This window comes from Gopherus flavomarginatus, chromosome 11, assembly GCF_025201925.1.
Source record: "Gopherus flavomarginatus isolate rGopFla2 chromosome 11, rGopFla2.mat.asm, whole genome shotgun sequence".
NCBI classification, from domain to species: domain Eukaryota; kingdom Metazoa; phylum Chordata; order Testudines; family Testudinidae; genus Gopherus; species Gopherus flavomarginatus.
The window spans coordinates 35,606,031-35,620,880 of record NC_066627.1 but is presented as its reverse complement, the minus strand read 5'-3'; the positions used below and the strand labels follow the sequence as shown (position 1 = coordinate 35,620,880).

The following is a 14,850-nucleotide window of genomic DNA, read 5'->3' as shown; positions in this document are numbered from 1 at the left end:
ACATATCTATTAGCAATTTGCAGAATATGTCCTGAGATCTGACAGGGAGAAGATGGATTGTTTAACACTGTTATAGCTTTTACATTTCTAACCTTATAAATTTTTAATATATTAGAATAGTGTTAGTAACATACAAGATTTTTTCTTTCGATGGAGAAGGTAGCATAGATATCCTCTCACGTAAGTTTTGTTCACTTTTTAATACATTTAGATTTAATCCACAGATTCAATCAAGGCCCTAAAAATTAAATGAATGATTTGAGAAAATTAACATCTTTTCCTAATTACTGAAACTTTATTTCCAGCCTCTTCCACGGGATGTTCCAGTTCTTGTTCACAAGTTTTTGGGTATTGATAAGTGCATGCACCCATTCATTAGACAAAGGGAAGCGAAACGCCATCTCATAGCAAAAGGAAGATGAAGATTGGTACTTGCATGGATTTATTAACAGTTTCTGGAACACTTTCTTAATCTAAACTCAACTGGGAAAACCTGGTGAATAAACTCACTTCAATGTAGAAGCACTTAAGGTAGCATCTTATACTGATCCATACTTTATCTTTTGGTCTATGTCTACAGGCTTTCAGGAGAATTCTGATGACACCAAGCATTTATGTAATAGCTACTACACACAAGGGGAGGGCTAGATGAAGGATATAAATACATGCATTAGCACTTGATGCTTAGTTTCTTCACGGCACATAGGCGCTTCTGAAAATCCCATCCTTTAGTCTTTATGCATTAGAGCAGGAAGAGATCAGGTCTTTGACATTGCTCCACAAGCTGGAGTACTATTTTGACCCAAAGTCCCAGGAGATAGCAAGGAGATGAGGAGAATAAGTCTTTCCAGGATTTTTTTTTTTTAATTTATTGTTTTCTAGACTTCTTGGCCACCACATTATAAAGAAGGGGAGAGGTCATGTATTTTCAAACATGCTTCTCTTAGCTGCTTTTGGATGGGAAGTTTTATGCTGTATCTTCTCAGCTGGGGAATATGACTAGGGGGCATTGAAAAAAATCCCCTCATGGAGCTGGATGACTTTTTTTGAATTTTAAAAGTTATGAGAAACAGGCAAATTTCAAAAAAATGATTTCCCTCCACCCTGTTTTTCATCAGCTGTATCCCCTTGGTTGTGGGGATATTCCATTAAAATACTGGGAGAATCTTACAGGATGGCTTCTTGAATGCCCATTTTAGGACTTTATAGGAATACCTTAGTCTAATTGGGACCCAGGGTCCTTGTCAGTTAAAGCTAGGTGTCTGGTAAATACATGCTATGCACATGCTTGTTTTGTGATGTGGATAGATGCTGTGCTAGGGGAAGATCCTCCCGTCTCCAAGACAGTCCCTTTCCCTGGGAACAGACTAGACAATTCTATTTTAGTTGCTGCCTGGACAGGCACTTCACAGATGGGACATTTGTTTACATGCTCCACATCCTGCTGCTGTGAGACAGGGAGAGCCGACAGTTCCAGACATCACTGGTCTGCTCTGAAGTTTGGAGGAAGGGACTCTAATCTAAAGCTGCTCCCATCCCGGTAGGATTTGTGCCTAAAGGCAATGGCTGAAGAGGGAGTGCTTGCCTCAGCTCGAGGCAGACCACTTGGTGACAAGAAGAGGAGACATAGTTGAGCAGATAGATCATCTCAGTTCCACTGCACAGGAGGCAAACCAGTGCTGCGGATACGAGTATGAAACAGATGCCATTTATAAATGTTAGAAGACTCAGTGTGAAGCTTGCCTTAAGAGTGTGTGTTGATTTCGATGCTGAAAGCTGGCATAAATTGAACTCTCTCACCCACCTCACAGGGATGTTGTGAGGATTGGTGTCTATACAGTGCTAAGAACATGTAAAGTGCTATATAAATGCTATTACTACTATGCGAGAGAAAGCAAAGACTGAAAAGAAAGATCACTGTCTCAACTGCTGTTAGTGTAATTGTTAAGAGTCTGATTGGTAGAACAGGACTAGATATTTTAAATGTTAGATTTTCCTTACACTCAGTCGAGATTTGAAAGGCAAACTCAGTACAATAGAATCTGTTATGAACACCAACGTTCAGATCTGACCAGTCAGCACACACCTCATTTGGAACCAGAAGTACACAATCACGCAGCAGCAAAGACGAAAAAAGCAAATACAGTACAGTGCTGTGTTAAATGTAAGCTACTAAAAAAATAAAGGGAAAGCAGCATTTTTCTTCTGCATAGTAAAGTTTCAAAGCTGTATGAAGTCAATGTTCAACTGTAAACTTTTGAAAGAACTACCATAAGGTTTTGTTCAGAGTTACACACATTTCAGAGTTATGAACAACCTTCATTACTGAGACGTTTGTAACTCGGAGGTTCTACTGTATGACTAAATTGAATGACTTTTTGGTCTGCAAAGCTTATCCCCTTGTTGAACGTTTGTTAGGTTCTGGGACACTGATATTGTTATAGTCAGTAACCCTAAACTTAGACAAAAAGATAAACCCAGGAAGATTATCCATTTGCTAGACTGTTTGATTAATGAGAGCAGAAAAGGCTCCTGGACTGGTTCGACTGTTTGTCAAAATCTCCCATTGCGTGAAAAAATTACTAAAACCAATTAAGCCAAGAGTCTGATTCAAAGGCATGTTTTTAGAACTTTAAATCTTGCAGTCTGCTTATATGAGGCTTATTAGCCAAAATAAGACTTACCAGAATTATAGACTTGCAGTGGGATTTTGACTTCAGTGGGTGGAGTTTGGCCAGTGGTGAACACTGTACATTTTAGTCACATCCACGCACGTTTTTAGAGATCTAAGAGGATCAAAGCAATAAGAGTTTAGCATAGAGAAAAGTCAGTGGCAGTGTTTCCTAGTGGATACTGGACAGGGATTCAGAAAACTTGGGTTCTATTTTCAGGTCTGCTACTAGCCTGCTGGGTGATGTTGGGCAAGTCACTTCACCGCCAAGTACCTCAGTTTCACCATCTGTAAAATGGGGATAATGATATGGCTTCCTTCGTAAAGCATTTTGAGATCTACTAATGGAAAATACTATATAAGAGCTAGGTATTTATTATACACTTGTCCTATCCTATTCTGCATCAAGAGTAGGCTAAATAGACATAAAACCCAAGCAATAACATAACAAAGCAGCTCAAGTGAGTACAGCTCCAGGTGAAAAAAATAAAATGCTCTCCGTTTGCACATTCTTGGCCCCACCTACCACCCACCTCCCCAATAATTTGATCTCCTGTTATCTGGCTTTGACTCCAGGCTACTTGGGCCAGGGATCTTATCCTGTGTCTAATGTACCACATACAACTATGGTGCAAGTGCCTCTAGGAAGGGATTAGGTATTTGATAGTATAGACATTTGATATTTTTATGCAGTTTTGTTAAAAGTTCATGTGTTAAAAGTTCACTGTAATACCTCAACAGCTACACAAGCCAAGACAGCCAGAACTGTAGGCTGCCCTGTTCAGATTAGTGAGAAGAGAGTTAACCAACTACATAGTAGAGACTTATGGTGACCACCTGCACCATCATTCAGGTTTTCCATTATAAACGATTTTCCAGGGAATTTCTAAGTTGGTTGTAAGAATTTGCAATACAGAGTCTCAGCCTAGCAAGTCTTTTTTTTTAATTTTTAAATTTACAGCATTTTAGTTCTACAAATGTAAAAAAACTTTACAATGCTTTTTGCACTTATAATGATCAAAAACAACTTTGATTTAATAAAAATTTGGTAAGGAGTTAGTATGGCCCAATTGCTTAATAATGTGAACAAAATAAGGTTTAATATGGCCGAGACATTTAACTTTGAATAAACAGCATGTGCAGTAACTGCTTTTCAGAAGAACATTTACTTCACATACTGCATGTAGATATTTAGGAAGAGCTGCTACAGGTTACCAGTTAAATATACATTCACGGTAATTCACATCCAAATGTTACATTGTTGTGTGTCAGTCTATGGTGCCAATTCTTGCTGCTAGAGGGAAGGTTTGGGGTGTTTAAGTAGTACCCCCAAACAATTACTCTGTGCAAAGCTAAGATTATGACACAAATTACAAGCAAGCAAGAAAACTTAAAAGTAGAGATCTAAGTATTGATATCATTTCAACCTGCTATGCCATGTTGCTTTTCAAAATCATGTTATAATTTTGTAAGACTCCCATTAATGTATTTAAGCTAGACATTGTGGCACCAAAGACAGAATGTACCCATATTACTTTTGAATTTTCTTGACCTAGCCAGTTTGTCAACCTCCACATTACTAAAAAGTACTTATTTATAGGTTATTGATTAACCATTGTACAGTTACTTCATAGTTTTACATTACAGCCCGTACTATATCACAAGCATTACAAATCCTATCAAAAAGGAGCCCCAGTAATGGCATTCAAGAATAAATTAACCAAAATTTTTTTAGTATTACCATTTATTTGAGACAAACACTACGTTTTACTTACATTCCATGGGGAGAAAAAATTCCAGCGTAAACAATGAACTGAAGCAGTACTTAACTTGCAAGGCTATCGTGCTTTACCTGGACCATATGCAAAAAACTTATTGCACACAGAATTGTGCGCAATAACACAACATCAAAAGCAACACAGTTTATATATAAACATAGGTAATTTTTTTCAGCCCTACATGGAGATGTAATTAAACAGTATAAAGCACTCAAGGAAAATCAATCTGCAGTTTTATATGCACTACATTGAGATCATATCCTGTAATGCAGTGAGTTGTGTGCCACTATATATATGTATGTATACACACACATATATATATACATACAAATACACAAACACACAATCTTTAAAAGATAGATCAGAGATTATTTAAACTCCTGTTGCATTCGGGTCCCCCCCATCCCCCTCAAGAAAACTAGAAATTAACCAAAAATCAAAGTTTAAAATTCCTAAAATGTTTAATTCATACAACCGTTGGAGAATTAAGTTAAGTCTGCCAAAGTCCTTGACTTTTTTTTTTTTTTTTTTAAATTGAGGGCACACAATTTGTTTCCAATGAAACTTTGCTATTTCAATAAAAACAAAATAACCACATACATGGATATGATCTTCCCAAGTTAGTTCACAGATAACATCAGTCTCAGAAGACGAAGTTTCTAAACTGTGCTATTGTTCTAGATACAATTAAGAAACTTTTAAATGAAAAATTTATAGTGTCATTTCAATCAAAACAGTATAATGAAACTAAAAATTTATCACTTTGAAGAAAAAGCAACGGTTATGATTTAGATACTACAGTAGGTCGGAAAGACTGTAGCACTCTAAAACAGTTAGGTTACATTAATAGGAAGCATTTGATTTTCTCTGGTGCTTTCAGTTTGGGTCCAGTCAAAAGCCTTTTCAGGCAGTGCTGTCCAGTGTTTGTCCCAAAGTGTTTGAGTTAGCCGGTTTGAGGAGAGGGTCACTTTCCATTTCTTGTTTCACACATCTAGAAATGAGAAACACCATGTTACTCAGAGGATCCTCCTGTAATGCTGTTTTCACTAATATTAACTGTCTCTACAGAGGATGTTATATTCACAAAAAAAATAATTCACGTGAACTAACAGGCAGCCATAATGTTTTTTCTAAATTGATAGAAAGTGTGCTGCCAGTGCCACAATTTAATTAGCTCAAACTTCTTGCAAAAGAACGTTACTTTGATCAGCAAAGGAAATTCATTTACAGTTCCATAAGGGTGACAATTTACATGACAGTAAGCTGGCTAACCTGGATAGTCTGTTTATGGTTACATATTCAGAAGACTTTCTGAAAAAAGGAACTACTAAACATTTGTTAAAGCAAGTGGGTAAGAGTAATTGATTCATGGTGCAAAAGACCAAAAGAGACAGATGATCTAGTTAGACTATCTGTATATATCACGAGCCATGACATTTCACCCAATTACCCCATATCGAGCCCAATAAATTTTCTTTGGCCTGTCATAAAAATGTCCAAGCTTAGTCATTAAACTTGCTCTCTCGCCCTTACCAAGATGATATAGTTTGATATTTTAACTTTCCTGGCCAAAAAAACCAAAGACCAACCAACCATACAACATTTTATTTGCCTGAGGTAAGACTGCCCTTAAAAGCTCAAAGCTGCTTTTACTTTACTGCAAGGGAAAAATATTGGCCAGAATTAATTTCTTCCACTCACACTGACATTGGTCCATTTCCTTGTCGTGGCATCTCTGTACTTTGTTGGTCCAACTCAGACAGCAACTTTAAAATGTTCAGTGCAGCCTAAAGAAAAGAGAGACAGCATTTAGTGTTTTTAATGTGTCATTTCTTTTAGTTCATTTGGGGGAAAACAGGACTAAAAGCCAACCTGAATCTGGGTATCAAAGTAAAGCCAAGTCTAATTTTTTTCCTCCAGTGTAGTTAGTAGTGAGGAAGGATGAAGGTTTCAACTTCTAAAAGTATCTTGTAGCACTATACAGTAGCGGGATGCTGTGGCTTTGGATTTCCTACTGCATTTGTTCTTGGGGGATGGGACAATGGATCCAACAGTGCCAAACATGGCCACCACCACCGGCCTGCTACTCATGTCATTAAAGAGGTTATTACCAATTATTTATTTCTAATCATATTGACACTTGGCACAGATGGTTAAAATGAACAGAATTAAAAAATGCTTTGCAGGAAAAGTGAGCTACTAAGTTACATTTGGATGAAAATATGGATACAAATATAGGTACAGTGTGATTACTATTTAACAGACTATGCGTATTTTGTCACTATGACAAACAGGTCATCTTCTGGGCTGAACTGAAAAGGATTTTACAGTAATTTGATTAGGATCAGACTTGGACTATTCTCATTTTTTAAATCATTGTTTTTTGGTTTAATATTAACCTTAAAGGTTAGTTATGTCGTATGCATAAATTAAAGAAATATATGAACATGTGCAAGAGACATACAATTATTTCGTAAGGCTGGTCTCAAAGTTTCTTCCCCAAATTTACAGTTTTTCCTGTAACATCTGTTTTATGCCTAATCTTATATACATTCTTTGAACAAGATGGGTAAATATCTATGAATACTCCAAAGTGAGGACATAAATCAGGTTAAAAAGAAATCTCTAGAAAAATTTAAGAGATTATAAAATCACTATATAGAATCCAAGTATAAAGATAAATATAATTTAAATCACACAAAAATATATTTTAAGAGTTAAAAAGCTGCCATGCTAACAGTCTGAGGCTGCCAGTTAGAACACAATTCACCACTGAACAGCCCAAGAATGACAAACTTTTTCAAAGTTGTAATGGACTAGATGCATGTTACCAACAATATAAGCACTTTTCAGACTGGTACAAAGACGAGGTCCCTCCCTCAAAGTTTACAGTCTAGGAGAGTCATCCTTTTGTAAGGAACCATTGTTCAAAACCATTGTTAACGATCTCCTTTTAAAACTGAATAGATTTGAGTGTGTCTTGTGCTATCTAATGGGAATGACATTGCTTCCATCTTGGTTTACTTCCTAGCAGGAAGTCTAGCCTGAAGAAATATTATAGAATCAGATATAAGCGTATTTCAGTTCCCAATGAGAAAATATTGATAGGCATTTATGTTCTGAAAGTTCACTGTATACATTTTCTTTATTAAATGATCATGTAAGCTAACTAACCACAGCAAGATAAGAAAGCAAGTACATTTTTATAGGCCAAAATGGTGAGCATGTATTTAGCATTTTAAATGTCAATTCTACACCTGAAGTACATCATCAGTATAGTGTAAATCAATTTAAGTGCTTCTGAGGCTTGCAACATGTCAGACAAAAATTAACCAGACAATTACACAGCACAGATATTTGGCTGTGAAATGACAATCAATTGCACCCCTTGCTCAATGCAGACCAAAGAAGACAGTATATCAGTGATAGTCATCATACCATATCATGGCAAGATTCTACATCCTTTCCAATTCCATGGCTGATCAGTGGTGGCTGAGAGGAACAGTTTATAAGAGATACAAACTCGTTCTTGTTATTTTTTGGAAAGTCTTTGTATTCCACCTAAGGAAAAAGAAAAATGCTTCAGTTATTCTCAATGAACTGTGAAAAAAGAGTCAATGTATTATCTGCCTTCACCATGAAACCATATTCACTCTAACTGAGCAATGATTCTTATAAAAGTTAGTAAAATCACTTATTCTGAAACCTAACTTTGAACCTGTAATAGTTCCTGAACACGTATAAGAGCTCCTAGATGAAAGGTGCTGTATAAAAGTTATTACTGCTGTCTTTATTCCAACCATGGATACTTGCCATTTTAAATTCTTCATAATATAATTTATCCATGAAATTCTGTGTGTATTAATGCAATGCAGTAATTGAAATGTAAATTCCGATTAAAGAGAATATGGAAGATGAATAATTTGTAGCCTACAGCAAGTGTCGAAGTACCCAGGGCTTTTTCAGAAACTTAAATTTGGATCAGCCAGTATTGGTTGGCTGTACATTCTCACATTAAGGAAACACTTTATAAAATGGAACTTCATTCCATTTCTTAAAAATAGACTTCGTAGTAGCACACAGTTAAGGTAGAACATGCATCATAGTAGCACTCAATTAAGGTAGAAGATGCATCAAAGAAATGCATATTTCAGATACTAAAACCTTAAAATTCAAAAGGTTTTCCAGCTGAAGAGAAATATTAATAGGAAGCTGAGGGCAACTTAAGTACTCAAAATCAGAAGCAATTCGCAGAGAGTATTTTATTAAATAATGGTCTAATCTAGTAGGGTAAACCCTATGTAATATTTTTCCAGATATACCTCAGATTGAACAATTACCTGGATTCCCTGAACACTGGAAAGATAGTCCAATTGTTCAGAGGGCCTAGTGAGTGGTCCGTGGGGTACGTGGCCTGATGAGTTGTTATTCTTCAATATGGTCTCAGCAGTAGGAGATGTACCACCATATAACAGCTCTCTAGCAATCATGGCTGTTACTGTAGCCTTGGCAGGATTAGGGGCTGCCCTGTTGAACTCTTTGGTGTGGTGTCCTTGATTGACTCCTACAGCTTGTGCAACCTCTGGGACCATGGGAAGAATTCCAGCAGGAAGCTGCTGATGGCTGAGATAAGGCATCCTAAACTCCTCATCTCTATTAGCTGAAGAGACAGAGGTAATATTAAATAGATTCTAGCCATTTATAAAGGAGCCTTGTCAGCATGCATATAACAATTTATAAATCTCTAAACATCTACAAGTTTTTATTGTATTCCAAAAGTAGTCACACTTACTGAGCTTGATTCATCCCCACTGTTTAAGAAGGGTGGAGCTGCACCCCAGGTAGTATTTGCAATGCTGTGTTGAATGAATTATTCAATGCAATGGCTGTTCCTGCCAAAGGTGCCCCTTTATCCCTAAGTGCCCTGACCACAGCCTCTCCAGTGGGGTGATCTTGCATTGCTGCAGCTAGACTCCAGGTGGCCTTTGACATCAAGGTCTCTTATTTTACTACGTTACTTGAATCACAGTAGCAGCATAGGGAACCACACAATGACCAGACTTCACTGTGCTTAGCACTGTACAGGCAGTAAAAAGGATCCTGGACCAAGAAAGCTTACAGTCTAGGTTATGACAAGACACAGCAAGCTGAGGAGAACACGAGGAGGAACACGAGGTTTGTAAGCAAGCGTGTCAGACAATAAGCAGAAGTCACAGCTCACCGCCTGCCTAACTGCTGTCAACCAATAGTTATTTGTAGGCACCATGGCAGAAGTTAGATTTAAGAAGAGATTTCAAAGAGGATAAGGTAGTGATCTTTTGCAGGAGTTCAGTCCCCCTATCCCCTGACAGAGGCCAATACGGAGTACCATGGGAGAATGTGAGGAGGTGTATTTGAAGGGTAGGTACAGTGGCAGATCAAAGGCAGGGGTCAGCAGCCTGGCAGAACAGATAAATCAGGTAGGGCAGGACTACAGGATGAACAGTAGAAATGGATGAGGGAAGGGGTGACAAAGTCACAGCACAAGCCACGAAAATGATCTTGGAAGCAAATGAGGTTTCATAGCTGGAAGATGGATGTTACTTGGGGCAGAATCAAGCCCCTCTATTAATAAACTTTAAGGACTAATGCACATAAATCCATGCTCATTCATCTGAGACCTCACTAGCAGAACCAGAACCATTTGCAATAAGGCTCATCTAGTACTCCATACACGCAGCAGGCTAAGTGCAGCAATCAAATCAAGAAACAAACATGTCTTGCAAACATACACCTATAATAAAATAAAGGACCAAATTAATTTCAGTAATTTCACTTACTAGCTGAAGTTTCTTCAGTGCCTGGTTCAAAGAAGGTTACTTTTCTTCCATCACCTGGTTTCTTTACTGGCGTCTAAAAAACCCAAAACACCAATAACTTTTCCTTAAAGATTTCAAGATCAAAGTGATTCAATTGTCACAAAACTTTAGAAAAGGATTCCAGTTGCATACCCAGAACTTAATCTTTACATAACCATGCAAGAACAAAATAAATTAAGTGAATCATACACACACTAGGTAGGCAAGACTACATTTAGTCTATGAGTAAGTACCACTGAAAATCATTGTAGCTCAGAACTGGATACTCTGGGTTGGTACTGTTAAACCGAGTGGGCTAAAGTGAATCTAGGCTGAAGATAATAAAGCTTAGTCTGAATCTTTAAAGCTGACTGCACAGCCATAAGAGAGTTGCCTGGGATTACTATGCCTTCTCAAATGGAAATATTATGGTACTGTATCAATTGTAACTGAAAGGATTTGTTAAAAAGCTATCCATTAATTCATGGTTTCAAATTAAGCCAAGTTTTGACCCTGTCCATTTTACAAATCTTGGAAGAGTTCACCACTCCCACCCAAGACATCAAATGCCAAAGTTGTTTGTGTAGGGTTTACATGCAAACAGCTTACTGAAGTACAGCCAGTTAAATGAACATTAGTTATCACTAAGGCTACATTTATGTCACAGAGGTCATGGAATCTGTAATTTCTAGAGGCCTCCGTGACATTTTCTGCTTCAGCCCCTGGGGTTGCGGGACTGGAGCTGGCAGCCAGTGGGGCCCCTGCAGGTTTCCAGCAACAGGTGACAGCCTCCTCAGGGTGCCCTCCTCGGGGTTCCAGCAACCAGGGACAGCCTTGCGGGGGGGGGGGGGGGGGGAGGAGGAGAGAAAACCTGCAGCTCCCAGCCACCGCGGAGGCAAGGGAGACCATAGAGTCGCAGCAGCAAAAGTCACAGACAGGTCATGGCTTCTGTGAATTTTTGTTTATTGCCTGTGACCTTTACTAAAAATAACCATGACAAAATTTTAACCTTATTTATCACTGTCCCTAGAGCAGTAATGATAGACGACACTGGAGTACAAAGGGAGAAAAATAATATCTTGTTAATTTCAAGCCTCATTGTGAAGTATGCTAAGTCAGTAGAAGTCAAACTTTTAAGGTATCAACCAAGGGAAAAACTGTTCAATTGTTTTAAGTACCCCACAGTACCACTATTAAGCTACATAAAAATAATGTTATAATGAGGTCTGATATAAGCCTGCTGAAGCCTAGGTCCTCAGACCAATGACTTTAAATATCTCAGGTTCTGACCCATTCTGTGAAGAGACGGTCCTCCGGCAACATTATGCTTGCATAAGTCAGGAGCAGATCTAGTACTGCCAAGACCCAGGAAGATCTGTATTATATGTGCCCCAACACTACTCTGCACCCAGTGGCTAGTGCATAGGACCATGATTATACCCTTGTTCAGAAACTCACTGGGGCTTTGATACCAACAGGCAGTACTAACAGGCACTCCCTTTCACTCAGTGCATTGTAGCTGGATCACTGCTGCCTCTTGTCAAGTGTGCTGCAGTGGGAAGTATGAACTTGATATACCCTTGCCCCCTGTCAGTCAACATTTCACTCAACGTTTGCTGAAATACCAAGTGGTAGTAAATTAAAAATGTGTTACCTTCTCTTCTGTCTTTAGCGCTGGCTTTGGGGGTTGAGGTTGGGGGACTTTGAAACCTAAAAGCTCCAGCATGTTTTCAGCCGCATTGCGTTTAGCCACTTTCTTGTTCGTACCCATTCCTTCAGTTGTGTGCATGCCAACTTTCACCTGGAAGAAACAGTGACAAAGAAAAAGCAAACAAATCCTTATAAAAGTAAAACCAGTATATGCTCATTAGTGGCCCATTTGTCTCAAATATGGTCTGAGTGATCAGAGAATCAGTTGAACTGATTTATTGTCCCAACCAAGTTTGCCTTTTGATATAACTGATCATGAGCCCCACAGCATAAAGCCGCATACAAATAGAATGATCAGCTGTATTTCATTATCTCACTTTGGCATTGGCTTAAATGCTCTGTCAAGCCAGGAAATTTATATTCAACAAGTCACCAAGTTAAAGTAATTGGTTCTGAATTATGCAGCTTTCTTGGTGCAATGCAAGTGCAGTAAGAATTCACATCCTTCTACATAGTGGTAGTTTTCTGCCTTGCTCAGCATAAAAGACAGAGGGTGGGAAAGCATTTAAGCATTTTAACTACCAAGGGACAGTAGTTAATCAACCACGAATCAGCAGAATACCTACTATCACAAATACTACCAAATTACTGGAATTTGAAATGCAAAGTGAGATTTTGGACCACAGCACTTTTAACGGGAGAAGGAAACTAGTGAAAAAAGTCAAGGGATTCTCAGAGCTATATTTCAATGAAGCCCACATTTTAGACATATGAAGCACCTATCATCATATTCAGCAGCACTCTGTTATTCACGTTAGTTTTATTTGTGCTAAAAAAGAAAATTAGAGCCTGATGCAGGTATGAGAGAGTCTTCCAGCAACCTATCCAGTGTTTTAACAGGACTCAAGATAGGAGAGATTTGCTGTCTTGAGTCCTTATCCTGCTCCAGTGGAGTCAGAGGAAATATTTCCTAACGAGTTCAGTGGAATGAAGGGTGCAATCCTGCTAACTACATTTATCAATGTTGTAAAGTCTGGTAACCCTAAGCTTTAAAAAAAATAAAATAAAATAAAAATAATAAAAAAAAAAATCAAAGCCAGGCAACCAGAGATCTGAAATCAATATACAAACCTGCATAACAAACTCCCTGCGCCTTGGAAGACCACGTTCTGTGATGAGCATGTACTCTGGCTCCTTCTCTTTTTTGGCCTGCTGTATCTGAGCAAGTCTGCTAATGGGATTCATTCCTTGGCCATATTCTGGGCTTGTTTGCAGCTAAGGTGGAAATAACGTTGAAGAAATAAGCTGACACTTGTGAATATTTGAGTACAGTAATCCCAAATGTAGTGTGCCAATTCATTCATTCAACTCTAGGCTTTAGCTTTTCTAAGAAACCACCAAAACCTGCTTTATGAAACACTACAAAGAGCAATACCAATAGCCAAACAGAAGTAGCCAACTTAGTTCTTCGATAACCTGCCACCAGAAAGTGTCACAAGTTCAGCTTATTTTGAATGTTAGGAGACTAGTGCTGAAAGTGCAGTCTCTGAGGGAGGTGGCACCACTAAAACTAAATCGACAAACTGCAGTATCTGTAGATGCTTGAAAATAAGATAAAACTAGTAGTTTATAGGGTAAACATTCTTCCATGTGTTTTCTCATTGCTCTCAAAGCTAACAATTCCTCGTTAGTGCAACACTGAGGCCAGATCTCCATTAACAGTGGATGCAGGTTAACTAACATCTCAGTTGCAGCTTGGGACTGCTAGTTTAGGTGCAGCATTTGAAAAGGTGATTTATAATCAGCTTGGGAATATCCCTCACCCTATGACATTTTACAATAGTTAAATTTGGGTCCACCATAAAGTATTTTTTTTACCTTCACTATTGATTTTGTTTTCTTTTTGATTCGTGGCTTCATTTTCTCAACCATAGGAAGGGGTGGCAGTTTTTTCAGTTCCTCTAGGACCGCTATTGCAGCATTTTTCTTTGAGATCTTCTTGCTCTTTCCTTCACCTTCACCCATAAATTCTCCAACGAACACCTTGGTTACAAAGCTCTTCATATGGGGAGGACCACTTTCCTTTGTCACCTGTTTCAGAGGGAAAAACTGAGTGAAAGCGTGATAAACACTTATTAAAAATGGCAGGGCACACTGGTTATAACAAACTTCACTCACAAAAACTCTCAAATGCAGAACACTCAGATGGAATAGCATTCCTGAAACAATCCAGGTAGTGGCTGTTTAAATGCATTATCACTAAGTATAATGGATATTACCCACCCATCCATAATTTGCTAAGATACTTATATCTGAAAAAGTTTATGCACAGCAAGCTGTAAGTAGACTTTACATCCTACAGACATCATTTAATTTACTGTTTTTACCTTTCAACAGGAAACACAAGTGTTCCTTTTCTGGTATATATTTCCACCCAACTAACATCACCCCATTAAATGGCTCATATTACAATAATTTGAGCAGTAAAAAGTAATTTTTTCGGATCTAGATTCTACTGTGATTTTAGTTCAAAGAAACAGAGCATACTGCAGAAACATGAGGTACTGTTGCCTATAACTTACTAGGTCTTTGAACAGACACTCTCTATTTCCACTCACGCTTTAAAGACACCAAATGCCTATAGATTGACAGTAAAGAGCTCAAAAATAAATAAAAATTTCAACTCAAGTGTGTGACAAGCAGAGGATTGAAAATGTAACAAATCTGTCATTAATCTAGTGTTTCACACAGCAGATTAAAAGCAATTCAGTGATATGCAATTGTATTTTATCTCATAAGAACTCAGGTGTTTGTGTGAAGAATCACTATGTCTTCTCCACATCACAGCAATACGATAAATTAAAGTTTTAGTGCAACAAGATGTTCCTCTGGCAGATATTCATTTAAGATAACA

General features: G+C 38.0%; 1 protein-coding gene across 6 annotated transcripts in view; it reads right to left on the bottom strand.

The window, feature by feature from the left end:
- Positions 1–3,591: 3,591 nt before the first annotated feature.
- STAU1 (staufen double-stranded RNA binding protein 1) overlaps positions 3,592–14,850 on the bottom strand; it is a 53,969-nt gene continuing 42,710 nt past the window's right edge. For 3 of the 6 annotated variants that reach the window (XM_050918125.1, XM_050918129.1, XM_050918126.1), the window contains exons 9-16: positions 13,815–14,045; positions 13,068–13,211; positions 11,941–12,087; positions 10,269–10,341; positions 8,790–9,109; positions 7,888–8,010; positions 6,151–6,236; positions 3,592–5,440 (exon numbers count right to left, since the gene is read on the bottom strand). In XM_050918125.1, the coding sequence (XP_050774082.1) occupies positions 5,353–5,440; positions 6,151–6,236; positions 7,888–8,010; positions 8,790–9,109; positions 10,269–10,341; positions 11,941–12,087; positions 13,068–13,211; positions 13,815–14,045 (1,212 nt within the window). In that variant the 3' untranslated portion in view covers positions 3,592–5,352. The remainder of the gene's footprint in view (positions 5,441–6,150; positions 6,237–7,887; positions 8,011–8,789; positions 9,110–10,268; positions 10,342–11,940; positions 12,088–13,067; positions 13,212–13,814; positions 14,046–14,850) is intronic. The other 3 variants (XM_050918128.1, XM_050918130.1, XM_050918131.1) reach the window with 2 other exon arrangements.